The sequence below is a fragment of the Anas platyrhynchos genome, chromosome 11 (assembly GCF_047663525.1).
Source record: "Anas platyrhynchos isolate ZD024472 breed Pekin duck chromosome 11, IASCAAS_PekinDuck_T2T, whole genome shotgun sequence".
NCBI lineage: Eukaryota > Metazoa > Chordata > Aves > Anseriformes > Anatidae > Anas > Anas platyrhynchos.
Window position 1 is genome coordinate 24,918,177 of NC_092597.1, and position 17,316 is coordinate 24,935,492.

A 17,316-nucleotide genomic window follows, 5' to 3' on the forward strand; every position below is an offset into this window, starting at 1 on the left:
TGCCGCGCGGCTGGGGCAGGGCAGGGGCAGGGCAGGGCAGGGGCAGGGGCAGGGGCAGGGGCCGGGAGCTCACACGAAGCCCCCCCCCGGCTGCCACGAAGGGGCCGCGCCCGCGGCGCCTCCCGACGCCTCCGCACCGCCGGCACCGCCACGGGGGGGCGGGGGGCGGCCCCTCGGGACGGTCCCGCTGCGCCCGTGCCGGCCCCGGGCCGCAGCCCCCGGGGGCCCGCAGCGGGGGAAGCCCCGGGGGACGCCCCGCCCCCGCCCCGCCCCCAGTCCCGCCCCCCCCGCCCCGCCCGCAGCCCCGGCGGCGCGCCGGAAGTGACCGAGGCGGCGCGGAGCGTCACTTCCGGCCACCCGCAGCAGAGCGCTGAGGCTTCCGCGTCCGGTGCGCCGCCGGAAGTGGGGCCGTGCTTCCGGTGCGCCGTCGGCAGCTGCCATCGCCCGCCGCCAGTCCCGGCCCGCTCCAGGTCCCGGTCCCGCCGCCGCCATGGCGGTGCCCAGCGCCCTGATGAAGCAGCCGCCCATCCAGTCCACGGCGGGCGCCGTGCCCGTCCGCAACGAGAAGGGTGAGCGGGGGGCGGCGGGCGGCGAGGGGCGGGGGGCGGCGGGGGGGGGCCCGGCGCGGGGCCCGGCGGCGGCAGCGCGGTGACGGCCGCCCCGCAGGGGAGCTGTCCATGGAGAAGGTGAAGGTGAAGCGCTACGTGTCCGGCAAGCGGCCCGACTACGCGCCCATGGAGTCCTCGGAGGAGGAGGACGAGGAGTTCCAGTTCATCAAGAAGGCGAAGGAGCAGGAGGCCGAGCCCGAGGAGCAGGAGGAGGAGGTGGCCAACGACCCGCGGCTGCGGCGGCTGCAGAACCGCGTCACGGAGGACGTGGAGGAGCGGTGAGCTGGGGGGGCACAGGGCACAGGGCCAGGCAGGGCTGTGCTGCAGGCGGGCGGCAGGACAGCCCAGAGGCTGCGCTGGGGCTGCCCCTGGCCATTCCCCCTCCTGCTGCGTTGGGCTACGCCGTGAGCTGCCCCGAGAGCCTGTGGGGACGGTGCCAGGGCTCAGCCCCGCGTTCGGGTGTGCTCTGGGTGGTGCAGGCGGCCTCTGAAAGTTCCCATAATGTGCTAAAGCTCAGTGCAGATGGAAAGATGGGGTTCTGTGAAAATGTGCCCAGGGCAGGGAGGGACTGAGTGCTGTTTGGGTTCTGCCATGGAGTGCCTTCGGCTGTCAGTCCCAGTTAAGGGCAGGCTCCCCCAGGAGCAGTTCTCCTGCCGTCCCTGTGCACTCAGAGTACTGAATGTAACTGGGCTCCACCGTAGGCTGGCACGGCACCGTAAGATCGTGGAGCCTGAAGTGGTTGGAGAAAGCGATTCTGAGGTGGAGGGCGAAGCGTGGCGCCTGGAGCGAGAGGACACCAGCGAGGAGGAGGAGGAGGAGATCGACGATGAGGTACGCTCACATTGCTGCACAGGGGGAACCCAGAGAGGCCCCCGAGTGCCACAGCTGGAATTCGATGTCATACGGCTGGGGGCACTGAGCGAGGGCCGGCACCTCAGCCACAGCTGGCGGCAGCGTGATGCTGGCATGTGGGTTATGGGGCACTGGGGGAGGCCACCCCACCCTGCGGGGTGGGCGATCTCACAGCCAGCGAGTTCGGGGCACTGCACTCTGCGTGGGACAGGGAGAAGGAAGCAGGAGCGGGGCTGACTGCGCTCCATGCGTCTCCGGTAGGAGATCGAGCGTCGGCGCGGGATGATGCGCCAGCGAGCGCAGGAGAGGAAAACCGAGGAGCTGGAGGTGATGGAGCTGGAAGACGAGGGCAGATCTGGAGAGGAGTCTGAGTCAGAGTCTGAGTACGAGGAGTACACGGACAGCGAGGATGAAATGGAGCCGCGCCTCAAGCCCGTCTTCATCCGCAAGTAGGTGGCAGAGCGGCCCTGGCTGGGGACATGGGAGCGGGCAGCTGGGCACCACGCACAGATCCTGCTCCTGCGGGAGGGGAGGGCAGAGAGCTGCAGCGTCCTGACGGGGCTTTGGGCAGTGCAGGGCAGTGGGAAGCGAGCACCAAGCTCTGCCGTGCCACACAGCCACGGGCAGGACCTTCTGCCACCTGTGCGTGCCTGCAGCCACAGGGGGAGTGGGGCAGCACCAGAAGGGAAGCAGCTCGCCAAAAGGCTGAAGGGTTCTGTGGTCCGTGCCTACAGGAAGGACCGAATCACAGTTCAGGAGCGAGAAGCAGAAGCCTTGAAGCAGAAGGAGCTGGAGCAGGAAGCAAAGAGGATGGCAGAGGAGAGGCGCAAATACACGCTCAAGGTACCACGGGGCTGGCGGGGCTCTGTGTGGGGCAACGGCTGGGGTCTGCAACGGGCTGAGCTCGGTCCTGCCTCCAGATCGTGGAAGAGGAAGCAAAGAAGGAGCTGGAGGAGAACAAACGCTCGCTGGCAGCACTGGATGCCCTGGACACTGATGATGAGAATGACGAGGAGGAGTACGAGGCGTGGAAAGTACGTGAGCTGAAGCGCATCAAGCGGGACCGCGAGGAGCGAGAAGCGTGAGTATTGTGTGCTCAGGCACGAGGGGAGCCCTGGGCCCCGCAGGGAGCGGACGGCTGGGGCCTCTCCTCCCGCCTCCCTTTGGGCAGCGTGCTCTGGCCTAGACAAGGTGTCCAAAATCCCTCAGGGTGCCCTTACTCTGTTGCTCTCGCTCTGGGAGCCAGTAGCTGTAAGCCTGCAGCAGGCCCCCGTGGCAGCAGTTCTGCTGTCTGCGGGGTGCTGGGGGCGGGGGGCTCAGGGTTTTCCTCCTGCGCAGCATGGAGAAGGAGAAGGCAGAGATTGAGCGGATGCGGAACCTGACGGAGGAGGAGCGCCGCGCCGAGCTGCGCGCCAACGGCAAGGTCATCACCAACAAGGCCGTGAAGGGCAAATACAAGTTCCTGCAGAAGTACTACCACCGCGGCGCCTTCTTCATGGTGAGTGCCACGGCCAGAGCCCGGACGGGGTGAGCGGCAGCTCGGCCTTGCTCCTGCTGCCTCCTGGCAGCTCTGCACGAGCCCCGAGGTTGGGCAGCACAGCAGCACCACGGCGGTACCGGCTTCTGGGGGCTCTTCTCTGCTGCTGGCACTTGCTGGAGACTTGCAGCACAAGCAGCTGTGCCTTTCCTCCACAGGATGAAGATGAGGAGGTGTACAAGCGGGACTTCAGTGCCCCGACCCTGGAGGACCACTTCAACAAGACCATCCTGCCCAAAGTCATGCAGGTGGGTGCATAGGGTGGCCGGTGGGGGAGGAGGCGCCGTGTGCCAGGGCAGGGTCCCCGCGGCCCCCCCAGTGGCTTCTCAGCAGCTCTCCCTCCCGCCCCCAGGTCAAGAACTTCGGGCGCTCGGGACGGACGAAGTACACGCACTTGGTAGACCAGGACACCACCTCGTTCGACTCTGCCTGGGGCCAGGAGAGCGCGCAGAACACCAAGTTCTTCAAGCAGAAGGCAGCGGGTGTGCGGGATGTCTTTGAGCGGCCCTCGGCCAAGAAGCGGAAAACGACCTAAGGCGGGCGCAGGAGGCGTCCCGGGAAGGCGCTGCCGGGCCGGCTGCCCGAGAGCCTGAGCAGGAACAGAGGGGAGGGAACTGCCAGGACTCTGCCGTGACACGCTGTTCCCGTGCCCCTGCCCCGCACCCTCCCCGGCAGCACGGCGGCACCGTGCCCGCAGACACGGCCTCCTCCACACCCGCCTTGCAGGGAGGCTGCCGCCCGCCTGCCCGCCCTGACAGAGCCGGGCCCGGCTGTGCGGGAGCACGGCGCCCCCTGCCCCGCGTTCGGAGGAACTCGCGGACTTCTCCCTGGTGTCTCCCTGTGCCCTGTACCTGTCCCGTCACCACAGCAGGCCCTTTTCTTGGTTCAGAATAGCTGTAACAACGTTTCCTAACCCTGTTTCTGCGGGGCTTGGCTTTTGTACCTGGGCAGCAGGAGGGGATTGTTTTGATTAAAGCAGTTGTTTTCTTAAGAACTGTGGTAGCGGTGTCCATGGAGGAGCTCAGCTGCCCTGTGCCTCCAGGCACAGATGTAGGTGCCCCCCCTGCCCTGCCAGGGCAGCAACACAGCCGCAGTGCAGCAGCGTCCCCCCAGCTCCCGCTCCCCTCCCCAGGAAAGGGGAGAGCCCTGTGCTAACAGGTGGGACGCAGGTGACGCTGTCACTGCTCGTCTGGGCTTCCTGCTCTCGGGGTGGGGCAGGTGCCCAGGGGCCAAGGCAGGGGCTGTCCCAGGCTGGTCTCTGCCCTCTCTGCTTATGGCCTGGCTCATTTACAGGTCGCACCTCTGGTCTCCAGCTGTGGCTGGGTTCACAAATGAGGAAGCGGCACTGGTGTGGTGCCCTGCTGGAGCCCCGTGCAGCCTGGCGTGTGTGCTCCCTGCTCAGGAATAGCCCAGACCCTCCTGTCCCCAGGAGAAAGGTCTCCTGCCAGCCCCGGGGCAGGCCAGCTCCTCTGCAGCAGGGCCCAGCGGCCGCTCTCTGGTCACGGGGTATGGGGCAGCCCCAGCCCGACCCCCGTGCCATCCCCATGCACCCTCCCCACGCACTCACTGGGGCCAGGCACCCTCTGGAACCTGCCCCCAGGAGAAGCACTTGGCGCTGCACGAGCCACAGGGAGGGCCTGCTCCCGCTGGTGCCTTTATTCGATAAGTTAACACACGTCCTCTCCAGCCAGGGCTGTGTCGGGCCGGGGCCGCTCCTGGAGCAGGGGACGGCAGCGCCAGCGCAGCCGCGGGGCCCACGCTCAGTTGGTGAGAGTGATCAGCGCCTCCACCACGTTGCCCATGTGCTCCCGGAGGCTGCGCTCCGCAGCTGCCCGCGAAATCTCCATCTCGGTCATCTGCAGGAACAGCACCGCCCGCTGCAGCGGGCACCCAACGGCCACGGGCCCGGCCCGGGCAGGGCTCCGCCAGCCTGGGGCACCCCAGCGTGCACCCCCCGCCCCGCCGGGACCCCGCTGGGGCAGTGCCAGCCCCGGGCCTGGGGCCGTGCTGCCCCCACCCCCACTTACGATCAGCTCCAGGTCCTCCTTCTTGATGGTCACCTTCGCCAGCTCCTTCTCCCTGCAACGAGGCAGCGCCGCTGAGGGGGGGCCTCCCCCTTCGGCCGGGCACGTTCCGCGGCGGGACGGCTCCGTGTCCCCGGGCGCTGCGGGCGCGCTGCCGGGCCCGGGGCCACTCCGTTACCTCTCCTGCTTCGCCTTCTGCTCCCGGGACCGCCGGTCTCCGATCACCGACATGGCCTGGCGGGATGAGCGCGGTCACGGCGGGGCGCGGCACCGGCACCCTCCCGGCCCCCCCGGCCCCCCCCCGCCCCCCCCCCGCCGCCCCCGTCCCGGCCGCACCGTCTCGAGGTTGGAGCTCTGGATCTCCTTCTCCTCCGCGTAGTCCGTCACCCTCTCCAGGTCGGCGGCCCCGCTGTCGTGCTTGCGCGGCTTCTCGGCCGCCCTGCCGCCCGCCCCGTCGCTGCCGCCGCCGCCGGAGCCGTTGGGCTCGGTCTCCAGCTCCAGCTCCACGTCCCCCTCCGCCGCCATCGCGCCGCCCGCCCGCTTCCGGCCCCGGCACGGCGGCGGAACCGGCGAGGCGGGCGGGAGCGGCGCCCCCGGGGCCCCGCGGCGGGACAGCGCCCCCCGGCGGCGGGAGGCCGGCGGGGCAGGGCCGGGGCGCTCCGCCCGCACCGGGCCCGGAGGGGCCGCGGGGGCCGCGCGCTGCTCCCCGCAGCCGGTGCCGCCCCCCCCGGCACTGCCACGGCACCGGCACGGCCCCGGGGGCACGGAGCCCCCGCACACAGCGCCCACACACAGCGCCCCCAGCACAGCCCCCAAAAACACAGCCCCCCTGCACAGCCCCCCCACAGACCCCAAAAACACAGCCCCCCTGCACAGCCCCCCCCCCCCCAGACCCCAAAAACACAGCCCCCACACACAGACCCTAAACACAGCACCCAAACACAGCCCCCCCCCAGCCCTCCAAAACACAGCCCCCCACACAAACAGCCCCCCAAAACACAGCCCCCAGCACAACCCCTACACACAGCCCCCCCCAAGCACCCCCCCAAACACTCCCCCCCACACACAGCCCCCCCAGACACAGCCCCCCCAGCACAGCCCCCACGCCCCGGCCCCTCAGGGCCTCGCGGTGCCCGTGAGCGACCCGCGGTGAGGGGTGCGTGAGGGGTGCGGGGGCTCAGCCACTAATCCCCCCCCGGCCCGCTCCGGGAGCAGATGGCGGGGCGGGCCGAGCCGACAATCCCCCTAATCCCGCCGGGGCAGCGGGGCTGAGCCGGGCCATGGCGGGCACGAGGGCGCGCGGCCGCCTCCTGCACTCGCTGCTGGGCCAGGTGGGACCCCGGGGCGCGCGGGGGGCCGGGCGGGGGGCTGCAGGTCCCCGCTGACTGCGCTGCCCCCCCAGCTGTGCTGCCGCTGCAGCTGTGGCCCCTGCGGCCGGCTCCGCGTGTCCACGGGCACCCGCGTCCTCTACACCCTCCTGCACGTCCTGGCCTCCACCGTGTGCTGCCTCATGCTGTCCCGCACCGTGGCACAGGCTGTGAGGGAGAAGGTGACTGGCGGAGCTGGGAGACCCGGGGTGCGGGGGTGCTGGGGGGGCTGGGGGGGCTCGGAGCAGCGGGGGTGCTGGCAGTGCCAAGGAGAATGGGGAGCCAGGGGCACGGGAGATGCAGCCACTGCCCAGACTGTGGGGGTGCCAGCGATCCCTGGGGTGCCGGGGCTAATGGGGATGGGGAGGGTGCTGGGAGTGCTGGGGGCATCGGGGGTCCCACTGTGCTGGGGGTGCGGGGGGTGCCAGGGGCCCCCCGCCAGCCCCAGCCCCCCGCCGTGCCTGCAGGTGCCCTTCTCGGCCGTGCTGTGCCAGCACCTGCCTGGCGGCACCGACTGCGAGCGGCTCGTGGGCTCCTCGGCCGTGTACCGGGTCTGCTTCGGCACCGCCTGCTTCCACCTGCTGCAGGCCGCCCTGCTCCTCAACGTGCGCTCCAGCACGGACTGCCGCGCGCAGCTCCACAACGGGTACGGGCCGGGACAGGGGGCTGGGGGCTGGGGGCTGCCTGGTGCCCCCATCCTGCATCTCGCTGCCCCGCAGGTTCTGGTTCTTGAAGCTGCTGGTGCTGGTGGGGCTCTGCGCCGCCAGCTTCTTCATCCCCGAGGACAGCTTCATCCGAGGTGCGTCCCCCGCCCAGCCAGCCCCTGCCTGTAGCCCCCAGTGCCCCCGCCTCGTGCCAGCCCCACCGCCGCCCTCTCCCCCTGCAGCCTGGCACTACACGGGTGTCTGCGGGGGCTTTGCCTTCATCCTCATCCAGCTGGTGCTGATCACCGCCTTCGCGCACACCTGGAACAAGAACTGGTGAGTGGCGCTGCGGCCGCCTGGGTGCCCAGGTGCCCCCGGCTCTCACCGCTGTCCCGGCAGGCTGACGGGCGCTGCGCAGGACAAGCGCTGGTACCTGGCCGTGCTGCTGGCCACGGCCACCTTCTACACCCTCGCCTCTGCCGCCTTCTCCTTCCTCTACAAGTACTACACCCACCCGGCTGCCTGCCAGCTCAACAAGGCGCTGCTCACCGTCAACGGCAGCCTCTGCGGCATCGTGTCCTTCATTTCCATCACGCCCTGCGTGCGGCTCAGTGAGTACTGCACAGCGCCGCACGGCACAGCACGGCACTGCCTGCCGAGGGGCAGGGCCAGCGGCATCCCAGTGCTGGGAGGGCAGCTGCGAGCCCCCAGCTCAGCACAAGAGCAGTGGGCACCTGGGGAGGCCCCAGCTCCTGCTGGCCCCGCTCACTGCCTTGGCACAGGGCTCTGGGCAGGAGCCCCACGGGAGGGGACCGCCTGGAGCCCTCACGAAGCCTCTGCCCCCTCTCCTTGCAGAGCAGCCGCGGTCAGGGCTGCTGCAGTCCTCCATCATCAGCTGCTACGTGATGTACCTCACCTTCTCTGCGCTGTCCAGCCGCCCTCCGGAGAGAGGTGAGTGGTGCCACCTCCCGTGGACAGCCGGCCCTTGGGACACAACCCCCCTCTCACCTCCACCTCCCCGCAGTGCTCTACAAGGGGCAGAACCTCACCGTCTGCTTCCCCGGCACCCGGCAGGATGAGCTGCAGACAGAGGACACGACCGTTGCTGTCCTGGGGGCTGCCATCATGTACGCCTGTGTGCTCTTCGCATGGTGCGTGTGCCTGGGGCACGGGGTGCAAGGGATCCCGCCTGTCACAGCGCGCCCAGAACTGCCCCTTGTTGGGCACAGCCAGCTCAGCACCGTGCGGGGACCCTGTCCCCAGCCCGTGGCATGGCCGGAGGCGCTGGGCTGTACCCGGGGGCAGCGTAACCTCCCCACGCCAGGCACAGCAAGCCTGCTGCTGCTGTGAGGATCCCAGGTGATGGATCCGTGGGGTGGGCTGGGGCTGGCGCATTCCCGTGTGTTACGCCTTCTGCCTCTCTCCCGTGCACAGTAATGAAGCCTCCTATCTTGCCGAGATCTTCGGGCCCCTCTGGATGGTCAAAGTTTACAGCTTTGAGTTTAAAGTGAGTACAGACGCTGCCCACCCCAATCTGTGCCCCACATCCTCCTGCCACAGGCACCCAGAGGCAGCGCCCAGAGCCCTCCTGAGCCCCAGATCCAGCCCCGGGGCAGAGGCAGGTTTGCCCAGCTCAGCTGGGGACTCTCCTGTGCTTACCCCGTCTGCGCCAGCTCCCTGCAGCCGGGCAGCCGTGGCAGCAGCAGGAACAGCTCAGTCCAGATGCTGCGGGGCTGCCCAAGTGGGGCAGCGGCTGTGGGGCTGGGCTGACCCAGCAGCAGGGAGGGGTGGCCGCAGGTCCCTGCCTTCACCCCACACCATCACCAGCTCGCCTCTCCGGCTCTCTGCAGAAACCTTCCTGTTGCTTCTGCTGCCCAGAGAAGATGGAGGAGGAGCTGAGAGGTGAGTGCCAGCAGGCTGGGGAGAAGCTGCAGGAACACACAAACGTGGGCACCAGCATCAGAGCCCAGGGGTGCTGGAGGACAGGGTGCAGGAGCTGCTGTCATCTTGCACTCTCCCAGGTGCGGAGCAGACGTGTGAGCCAGAGGAGCCTGCCGGGGGACAGTGCCTTGTCCAGGATGAGCGAGACCGGGTGGTCTACAGCTACTCAGCCTTCCACTTTGTCTTCTTCCTTGCCTCGCTCTACGTCATGATGACCCTCACCAACTGGTTCAGGTAGGGCCCAGGGTGCTGGTCAACCCCCCCCTTACCCTTGCTCCTTTTCCAGCTCTGGTTCAGCCACCCTGCCCAGGCTGCCCACCAGCACTGTCAGCACCAGCTCTGACCTGCTCTCGGTGTGGCCATAGCCTGGTGCTTGTCACAGGCTGCTCCACGCCGGGCCAGTGTCAGCAGTCCGGTCATGTGCGTAGGGCTCTGTGCCTGCAGACCTGCGCTGCTCCGTCCAACAGCCCCTGCCCGATCCCCGGGGTCACCCCCGTTGGTGTCCCTCGGGTGCCGACACCTGCCCTCTCCCACCAGCTATGAGAACGCGGTGCTGGAGACCACCTTCACGCACGGCAGCTGGTCGACGTTCTGGGTGAAGGTGGCTTCGTGCTGGGCCTGTGTCCTGCTCTACCTGTGGCTGCTGCTGAGCCCCCTCTGCATCCACAGCTCCCCCCAGCACCGGCGCAGCAGCCCAGCCCTGCGCGTCCTGCGGCGGCGGCGCGCCCCACACCGTATCAGTGTCTCCACGTAGTCCCTGCTGGGACGGACTGCGCCCGGCCCCGTGCACGGGTTGTGCCCTGCTCCTGTGCCCGGGCACCGCCCAACCTCGTGTCCCAGGAAAAGGCAGCACCGGAGGAGGATCGAGGAGGTGTGCGCTCTGCGACACCAGCCCGCAGGGACGCTGCTCCTGCCTTGAGCTGGAGCCATCGGGGGCCACCCCGAGACCACCTGGGTGGCGGGTGCTCAGCCTCAGCTACAGCTGCGACCCCTCCAGCTAGGGAGGCAGCTCCTGCCCACGCACCCCCCTGGCATGGCTCCTGCCCTGGCCTGGGGCCTGCCAGGAGAGCAGCACTCTGCGCTGGCCACCTCCACTTCAGCTCGCCTGCCTGGCCGTGTGGTTGTTGTAAATAGCTCCTTGAATACATTTTTTTTTTAATGTAAAGCTCTGAGTGAAGCGTGTGCCATCTGCCCTGCATGCACACAGCAGCCGTGGGGCTGGGCGTGGCAGGTGCCAGCAATACCCCAGCGGCCCCCAGCCCTGCGGGGGCACGGGGCAGGGGGCAGGGGCCTGGCCTGACGGGGAGCAGCCAGGGAGCGCCCTTGGTCTTGCCCCAGCCCACAGCCAGCAGCGGGCCCTGCACCCAGCCCCGGCACCGGGGCTGCTCCCGTCCCCATCTGCACCTGATCCCCGTGTTCGCTCCACTCCCACCCCACCCCATCCCATCCCACCCTGTCCCGTCCTGTCCCACCCCACGCCACCACCACAGCCGCCCCTCTCCCAGCACCGCAGTCACGCCACGCTCCCGTTCCGCTCGCTGCGGCCAAGCCCAGCCGCGCGAAGAACGGATGGACAGACAGACAGAGGGATGGACGGACAGACGGACACTGCCCCCGGCACCCGCCCGTGCCCGGAGCGAGCCCGGAGGGGCCGGCGGCCGGAGGGCGCGGTACGAGCACGGCCGCAGGAATGCGGGGCCGGCCCCGGGCCCCCGCCCCGCCCGCAGAGCAAACACGGCGGGGGCGGCCCCGGCGGGGCCCCGCTGCCGCCCGACGGGGGCCCCGCGCGGCGGCTCGCGCCCGACCGGGAGCGTCGCGGGTCCGCCGTTGCCCCGCGCCCACCGGCCCCAGGAGCCGAGCGGGGAGGGCGGCACCGGAGCGGGGCTGCCCGGGGGCTGCCGCCTGTGCCCCCCCTTCCCCCGGCCATGCAGGGGCACGGGCGGGGCGCGGGCGTCGCGCGGCTGCAGCAGCGGCTCGGGGCCGCCACGCAGGTACGGGCGCGGGGCGCGGGGCGCGGGGGGCGGCTGCGGCTCCGGGCTGCGCCGCCGGTGCCAGCGGGACTCTGCCCGCCAGGAGAACGCCCGGCTGCGGTGCACCCTGCGGCAGGCCGAGGCCGGCATCTCCCAGCTGCAGGCAGAGCTGGAGCGGCTGCGGAAGGACTTCGGGCAGCGGGCGCAGCGGCGCACGAGGTGGCACCGGGGGCGAGGTGGGAGGGACGAGGGACGAGTGGCGGGGGCGAGGCGGGACCCCAGACCCAGCCCCTGCTTCGGCACGGCTCTGCCAAACGGGTGCCCCACACGGCCCTGGCCATGGCCGGGACGGCCCCGGTGCAGCCCGGGGCCAGGCTCCCGTCGGGAAGTGCTGCCCACCCAGCTGTGCTGTGAGCTCCCGCAGCCGTCGGGAAGCCCGTGCAGAGCAGCTGGCACGTCCCCACCGGCCCGGTGTTACCTGCCCCTGTGACACCGGGTGTCCCGGGGCCGTCCCAGCTCCTCTGCCAGCCCTGCGGGGCCAGGGCTGGAAGGCTGTGGGCAGCCCAAGCCTTTGGAGGCCCTGCCATGAGGGTGCTGTGTCCCTGCAGGGAGCAGCAGGCCCTGCGGGAGCTGGCAGAGGAGAACCTGGTCTTCATGAGCTACGTCAGGATGCTGCAGTACGTAGGAGCCTGGCAGGGAAGCGGTGGCAGGGGACAGCTGACGAGACCAGCGCCTGTCCCAGTCCCCGCCAGCCTGGGGCTCAGGCTGCTCCTCTGGGCAGGGCGACGAACAGGAGCCTGTGTGAGAGCAACAGCAGCCTGCGCTCAGCCCTGCTGCTGGGCTCCTGCCGGGGCCCTGGAGCGGTGAGTGCTGCGCGGTGCAGCAGGGAGGGCAGGGGCGCGGGCGCTGCTGGGGCTCCCCGCTCGCCCTGCCCGTGCCCCAGCTCAGGCGCGTCCAGCACAGGGGCTGCAGCCGGCACCCAGGGTCCAGCCGCAGCCCCGGGTGCTGGGAGCGGTGGACCCCCCCCAGGAGGCCCTCCACACTGATGCCTCCCCCGCAGCCATGGCCCCCCCTCCAGCCCCGCAGCCCCCTCGCTGACCCCTCACCCTGCCTCCCTGAGGACACCCACGGCAGGTGAGGAGCGGGTGCGGAGGAGCAGGGACAGCCGTGGCCGCCCCTCCCTGAGCGCTGCCCTGGGCACAGGTACAGGGGGGGCGGCTCTCCACGCCCCCAGCTCCCCACCACAGGCCCCCGGCAGAGCTCAGCCTCCAGCTCGGACACAGCCTCGCTCAGCGATGCCAGCAGCTGGAGCTCGGAGGATGCGCGTCCCCACAGCCCCTGCTGGGGCACCCAGGTGAGGCCCTGCCCAGTGCCCCAGCTGGGGGGGGGGATGCCACTCTGCCTACCCGTGGCCCCCAGCCCACCCCACAGGCTCAGAAGCCTTGTTGCGATGTTTGCCACCCTGCAGGACCCCGTCCCCCCGGCAGAAGGCTGCTGCCACCCAGCGCAGCACTGCTGCAAGAGGAAGCTCCCTGCCTTCCCTCCGGAGGTAACCAGCAACGCCCCATCCGGTGCTCGCAGCCCAGCTGGGGAGGGGAGCGGGGACACCCCCGCCTTGCTGTTCTCCCCATGCCCTCCTCCCCCCTTCTCCCCAGGGGTCCAGGGCAGCAGAGGAGCCTGCGCCCCCCTGCCCCGTGTACCGGCTGGTGCTGGCAGGTGACAGTGGCACAGGCAAGTCCAGCTTCCTGATGCGCCTGTGCATGAATGAGTTCAGAGACATCTCTGCCACACTAGGTACCAGGGCTGAGGTGGAGGGGCAGGGGCACAGGGAGCCGGGCCTGACTGCTCCTCCTGGCAGGGGTGGACTTCCAGATAAAGCAGCTGCTGGTGGATGGGGAGCAAACTACACTGCAGATCTGGGACACAGCTGGGCAGGAGAGGTGAGCAGAGCCAGCCGGAGCCATGCCTGCCTCTGGCACCCAGCCGGCAGGGCTGGCAGGTCCCCAGAGCTGGCCCGGGGTGGGCAGGGGTCTTGCCCCCCTTGCAGTGACAGCCCTGGCTGCAGGTACCGGAGCATTGCCCAGTCCTACTTCCGCAAGGCCCACGGCGTGCTGCTCCTCTACGACATCAGCTCCCAGAGCAGCTTCATCAGCATCCGCCAGTGGATTGAGGACATCAAGGTAGAGGGGAGGATCCGGCAGCCCCCGTGGGGCAGGGCAGCAGCCCTGGGGAAGGCTGTGCTGAGCCCCACATGGTGCTGTGGGAGCAGCACCAAACCTGCTCCGGCTGGGCCGTTTGTGGAGCAGAGCCTGGGACCAGCCAGGCCTTGGGGAGCACCTGGAACAAAAAGGGCAGAGCCCCACAGAGGCTGCTCCAGCCAGGCTGCGTGCCCGAGCCATGAGCTGCCCCTCGCTCCAGCAGGCTGCTGAGACAGCGCTCCCGCTCATGCTGGTGGGGAATAAGACTGACCTGCGCCCCGGCCTGCCAGAGGCAGCGGGGGTCAGCACGGCCCACGGGCAGAAGCTGGCCATGGTGAGCAGCCACAGCTCAGGACGGGGCTGAGGAGGGCCGGGACCTCCCCCTGACTCGCCTGCTCTCCCCCCCAGGCCCACAACTGCCTGTTCTGCGAGACCAGCGCCAAGGACGGCACCAACGTGGTGGAGGCTGTGCTGCACCTCGCCCGGTGAGCAGCTCTGCGTGCCGGGTGTGCCGCGCAGCGCCCGGGCAGCGGGCCTGGCTGACGGCACCGCGCTTGGCCCCGCAGGGAGGTGAAGAGGACGGCGGGCTCGAGCAGCGGCCGCGGTGTCTGCCTGGATGCGAGCATCCCTCCCCCGAGGGCAGCCCCGGGCTGCTGCAGGGCCTAGCGCAGGAGCGGGCGGGCTGCAGGCCATGGCCCGCCCCCGCCCGCAGCTCCCCCCGGCTCCCGGCCCGCCGTGCCGCCCGCTGCCCCTGCAGCTCCCCCGCATCCGCGCCGCCTCCCTGCTCGGCCCCCACTACAGCTCCTTCCACCCCAGACGCCGTCCTCCGCTGGTTTCATTTCTCTGCTGGTTTCGTTCCTCCGGGCTTCCAGCGCATCCCCGTCCTTCCGCCGTCCCCCGGGCGTCTTCCCCTCGCCTGCCCCGCCAGGGCCCGGCCCCCCCCGCACGCCCGCAGCCGCGGTCGGTGTCCCCCGAGGCGGCGCCCGCGGAGCCCTGGCAGGCTGCGCCCTCCCCTCCCGGCCTCATCTTTGTTTCTCACCGTGAGGCTGCGGCCGCTCCGCGGCGCTGCCCCCCCCCCCCCCACCAGTCCGCTCAGCGCCGGGGGCGGCCCCACCGGGCAGCCCCCCCGGCACGGCCCCATCCCGCCCCCCGGGCGGCCCCAGCCCCCCCAGCGCGGGCGCAGAGAGGGAGGAGGCAGGAGGCAGGGCCTGCAGGGCTCCACAAGCTACTTTAATAGGAGAGGGGCCCGGGGCGGGCGCAGGGCGCTGCTGCCGGGGTCCCCGGCGGGGCGGCCCGGCCCCGGGGCTGCGCTGGGCATCCTGCCGGCGGGCGGCCCGGCCCCGGGGCTTCAGCGGCCCGGCCCGGCCCCGGGCTACTTGGCGCCCTCCTTCTTCTCGTCGGCCTTCTTCTGCTTCTGCTGCATGATCTCCGAGTCCCTGCGGGAGAGCGCGTCGCCGGGCTGGCACCGGCACCACCGCCGGCACGGGCCGGGGCCGGGGCGGGGGTGCCGGCGGGGCCGGCCGACGCTCACCTCTGCTTGCGGGCGGCGGCCGAGAGCCCGTCGTCCCGCCGCTTGCCCTTGCCCGAGTCGCTCTGCTTCTTCAGGTTCTTCTGCCGTGCCAGTTCGCGCTGGTTCCCGCCTGCCACGGCGCGGCCGCCTCAGACCGGCTCCGAGGCCCCCGGCCCAGCCCCGGGGCTCGGCCCCGGCCCCGGCCCGGTTCGGCCCAGCCCGCGCCCCCGGCCCGGCCCCCAGGCCCGCACTCCCGGGCGCGGCGCCGCTCCCCCGGCCCGGCCCGGCCCCCTCCCCCCGCAGTGGCGGGTCGCGGCGCCGCCGCCCGGCGCTGCCCGGCCCGCACTCACGGGTCATGGCGCCGCTCCCTCCCGCCCTGCGCTCCGCCGCCACGTCCCGCACTGCCCCCCCGCGCCCCGCCCCGCACCGCTCTTTAAGGGCGCGCCGCAGCCAATCGCCGCGCCGAGCCCGGCCCCGGCACGCTCCCATTGGCGCGCCGCGCCGGCTCGGCCCCGCCTGATTGGCCGCGGGCTACGACCGCCGTTCTGCCGGCGGGGGCGAAAAGACCGAGAGCTGCGGCGCAGGCGCCAGGGCCGCCGAGCCGCGCCCACTGCCCGGGAGGGCGGGGCCTGGCAGAGCCCCGCCCCCTCGCGGAGCGGCGAGGCGCGGGCCGGGTCCAGTCCCCACTCCGGTCCGCCGCTGCCACCGCCCCTCCGCCGTCCCGCGGGGCGGGGCCGGGGCCGCTCAGGCCGCGCCCTCCTGCGGCGCCCTGCGGGCAGAGCCGGCCGTGAGCGGGGCCCGGCGGCGCGGGGCGGCCGCGCAGTGACCGGGCCGGGCACGGCCCCGCCGACGCACCCGGGGCTCCGCGGGCGGTCGCGGCGCTCCTCGGGGGCGGCGGGCCGGGCGCGGCGCTTCACCAGGCGGGAGAGCTCGGCGTGCACGGCCTGCGGGGGGAGAGGCGGCCGGGCTGCAGCGGGGCGGCGCGGGGACGGCCCCGCCGCGGCCCCCCCCGCCCGGCGCCCGCACCTTGCTGGCCGGGTCCAGCTCTAGCGCTCTCCGCAGGACGAGCGCGGCCTCCTCGTCGCGGCCCTGCTCCGCCAGCAGCTGCGGGAGGGGAGAGGCGGGGCTGGCGGCGGGCGCTGGCGGCCGGGCGCGGCGGTGCGGGGCGGCGCGGGGCGCACCTGGCCCCGCCGGAGCAGCGCCTTGCCGTTGTCCGGGCTGATGCGCAGCGCCGCCTCGCAGGCCGCCAGCGCCTCCCCGCCGCGCTGCAGCCGCCGCGCCGCCGCGGCGCAGTTGTTGAGGCACTTGACGCGCTGCTCCCGCAGCTCCTCTTCCTCCTGCGGCCCGGCCGGGGCTGCGGGGGGCACGGCGGTCAGCGGCCCCGCCCCGCCTCGCCCCGGCCCGCCTCGCCCCGGCCCGCCCCGCCCCGGCTCACCGGCGCCGTCGAGGGCCCGCAGCGCCAGCCGGTAGGAGCGCAGCGCCGCCGCGAAGTCGCCCCGCGCGAAGTGGACGTTTCCCCGCTCCCGCTTCTGCGCGCCCAGGCGGAGGCGGGCGGCGGGCGGCAGCCGCCCCGGGTCGGGGCTGTCGCGCACCTCCAGCAGCGTCACCTCGAAGAGCAGCGGCGCCTCGGGCGGCACGTCGGGCTCCCTGCGGGCACAGCGCCGGCTGCCCCCTGCGCCGCCCGGCCGCGCCGCCCCCCGCCCCCGGCCCCACCTGCCCGCGCGGCCGTAGCCGTAGGGGAAGGCTGCGAGGAAGAAGGAGACCTCTCCGGGCTGCATGGTGGGGACGCCCAGCTCCAGCGCCTGCGGACACGGGGCACGGGCTGGCATCGCCGGGCGCCGGCCCCGAGCCCCGCGCCCCCGCCGGAGCAGACCTGCACGACGTCGCCCTGGCCCGGCACGAAGCTGAGCCGCGGGTCCCGCTCCACCAGGCCGCCGTCCTCCAGGGCCCCCAGCACCTTCACCGACACCTCCTGGCCCGGCCGCGGCGGCGGGCCGCCCTGCCCGTCCCGCACCACGCGCTTCCGCAGCAGCCGGTCCTCTGCGGGAGGTGGCCCGTGAGAGCCGCCCCCGGGCACCGCCGCCCCGTCCGGGGCTCCCGGCCCCGGCTCGCCGCGCCCGGGCACTCACCCGTCAGGTCGCTCCAGCCCTCGGCGGCGAAGAGCGGCGTGAAGCCGGCGGGGCCCAGCGCCGCGAGTCCGTCCAGCCGCCGGTAGAAGAGCTGCTCCTCCTCGCGGCCCGACGGCACCGCGATGGTGGTGTGTGGCATGCGGAACCGGACCCTCCTGCCCCGGCCCGGCCCCCGCGGCCGCTCGCCGGCCCCCGCCTCCCGCTCCGGGGAGCCGCCGCCTGCCGAGGGTCCCTGCATGCCCGCCCCCGGCCCCGCTCCCCCCCCGCAGCTGTGACCCGACCTCGGCCCGGGCGGGCCCTCGCTCCCCGGAGCTCGGCGGCGGGCTCCCGCTGCCCCCAGCCCGCTCCGGGCGCGCCGCCTCCGGCCCCGCCGCCCCGCGACTGCCCCGGGCAGCCCGGAGCCAGGGGCGCCCACGAGAGCATCCCGCCGCGCCGTTACCTAATGCCCGGAAGCCGCTAAGGGGATTAGCGGTGACGGCAGAGCTTTGCGAGCCGCCGGCAAAAATAGCCGGCTCAGGTCGAGCTCTGCCGCGGGG

The 17,316-nt window shown here is 72.4% G+C and overlaps 6 protein-coding genes across 7 annotated transcripts; 3 read left to right on the top strand and 3 right to left on the bottom strand.

The window, feature by feature from the left end:
* The first annotated feature begins 399 nt into the window (after positions 1-399).
* Positions 400-3,991, top strand: MFAP1 (microfibril associated protein 1). The gene is made up of 9 exons (XM_038185022.2): positions 400-569; positions 667-886; positions 1,310-1,439; positions 1,722-1,909; positions 2,195-2,303; positions 2,381-2,541; positions 2,799-2,958; positions 3,156-3,245; positions 3,350-3,991. Exons 1-9 carry the CDS (start codon positions 491-493, stop codon positions 3,530-3,532), a joined length of 1,320 nt encoding a protein of 439 aa, XP_038040950.1. The 5' UTR covers positions 400-490; the 3' UTR covers positions 3,533-3,991.
* Positions 3,992-4,638: 647 nt separating this feature from the next.
* HYPK (huntingtin interacting protein K) lies at positions 4,639-5,588 on the bottom strand. Its single transcript, XM_038185031.2, has 4 exons — positions 5,358-5,588; positions 5,200-5,255; positions 5,025-5,076; positions 4,639-4,853 (listed from the first exon to the last, which is right to left on the bottom strand). The coding sequence occupies exons 1-4, from the start codon at positions 5,544-5,546 to the stop codon at positions 4,758-4,760; spliced, it is 393 nt and encodes a 130-aa protein (XP_038040959.1). The 5' UTR covers positions 5,547-5,588; the 3' UTR covers positions 4,639-4,757.
* A 145-nt stretch (positions 5,589-5,733) lies between these two features.
* SERINC4 (serine incorporator 4) lies at positions 5,734-10,078 on the top strand. The gene is made up of 13 exons (XM_072043493.1): positions 5,734-6,352; positions 6,424-6,546; positions 6,692-6,711; positions 6,837-7,034; positions 7,108-7,187; positions 7,275-7,368; positions 7,432-7,643; positions 7,888-7,983; positions 8,057-8,183; positions 8,467-8,539; positions 8,883-8,978; positions 9,074-9,207; positions 9,511-10,078. Exons 1-13 carry the CDS (start codon positions 6,302-6,304, stop codon positions 9,725-9,727), a joined length of 1,521 nt encoding a protein of 506 aa, XP_071899594.1. The 5' UTR covers positions 5,734-6,301; the 3' UTR covers positions 9,728-10,078.
* Positions 10,079-10,155: 77 nt separating this feature from the next.
* LOC119718018 (ras and EF-hand domain-containing protein-like) lies at positions 10,156-14,208 on the top strand. Of its 2 annotated transcripts, XM_072043488.1 has the most exons (13): positions 10,160-10,964; positions 11,047-11,162; positions 11,552-11,620; positions 11,725-11,806; positions 12,004-12,077; positions 12,147-12,297; positions 12,412-12,492; positions 12,599-12,737; positions 12,802-12,883; positions 13,009-13,123; positions 13,365-13,475; positions 13,550-13,626; positions 13,708-14,208. In XM_072043488.1, the coding sequence occupies exons 1-13, from the start codon at positions 10,563-10,565 to the stop codon at positions 13,805-13,807; spliced, it is 1,599 nt and encodes a 532-aa protein (XP_071899589.1). In that variant the 5' UTR covers positions 10,160-10,562; the 3' UTR covers positions 13,808-14,208. The 2 variants fall into 2 exon arrangements, with proteins under 2 accessions (XP_071899591.1, XP_071899589.1); XM_072043490.1 differs by lacking the exon at positions 13,365-13,475 and having other exon boundaries at positions 10,156-10,964.
* Positions 14,209-14,349: 141 nt separating this feature from the next.
* SERF2 (small EDRK-rich factor 2) lies at positions 14,350-15,008 on the bottom strand. The gene is made up of 3 exons (XM_038185032.2): positions 15,002-15,008; positions 14,673-14,781; positions 14,350-14,577 (listed from the first exon to the last, which is right to left on the bottom strand). The coding sequence occupies exons 1-3, from the start codon at positions 15,006-15,008 to the stop codon at positions 14,514-14,516; spliced, it is 180 nt and encodes a 59-aa protein (XP_038040960.1). The 3' UTR covers positions 14,350-14,513.
* A 255-nt stretch (positions 15,009-15,263) lies between these two features.
* LOC119718020 (peptidyl-prolyl cis-trans isomerase FKBP8-like) lies at positions 15,264-17,147 on the bottom strand. The gene is given in 8 exon segments (XM_072043256.1): positions 15,264-15,420; positions 15,507-15,595; positions 15,678-15,755; positions 15,833-16,005; positions 16,087-16,298; positions 16,365-16,453; positions 16,525-16,775; positions 16,778-17,147. Coding segments are annotated over 8 exon segments (1,158 nt in total). The 5' UTR covers positions 17,019-17,147; the 3' UTR covers positions 15,264-15,395.
* Between the last annotated feature and the right edge of the window lie 169 nt (positions 17,148-17,316).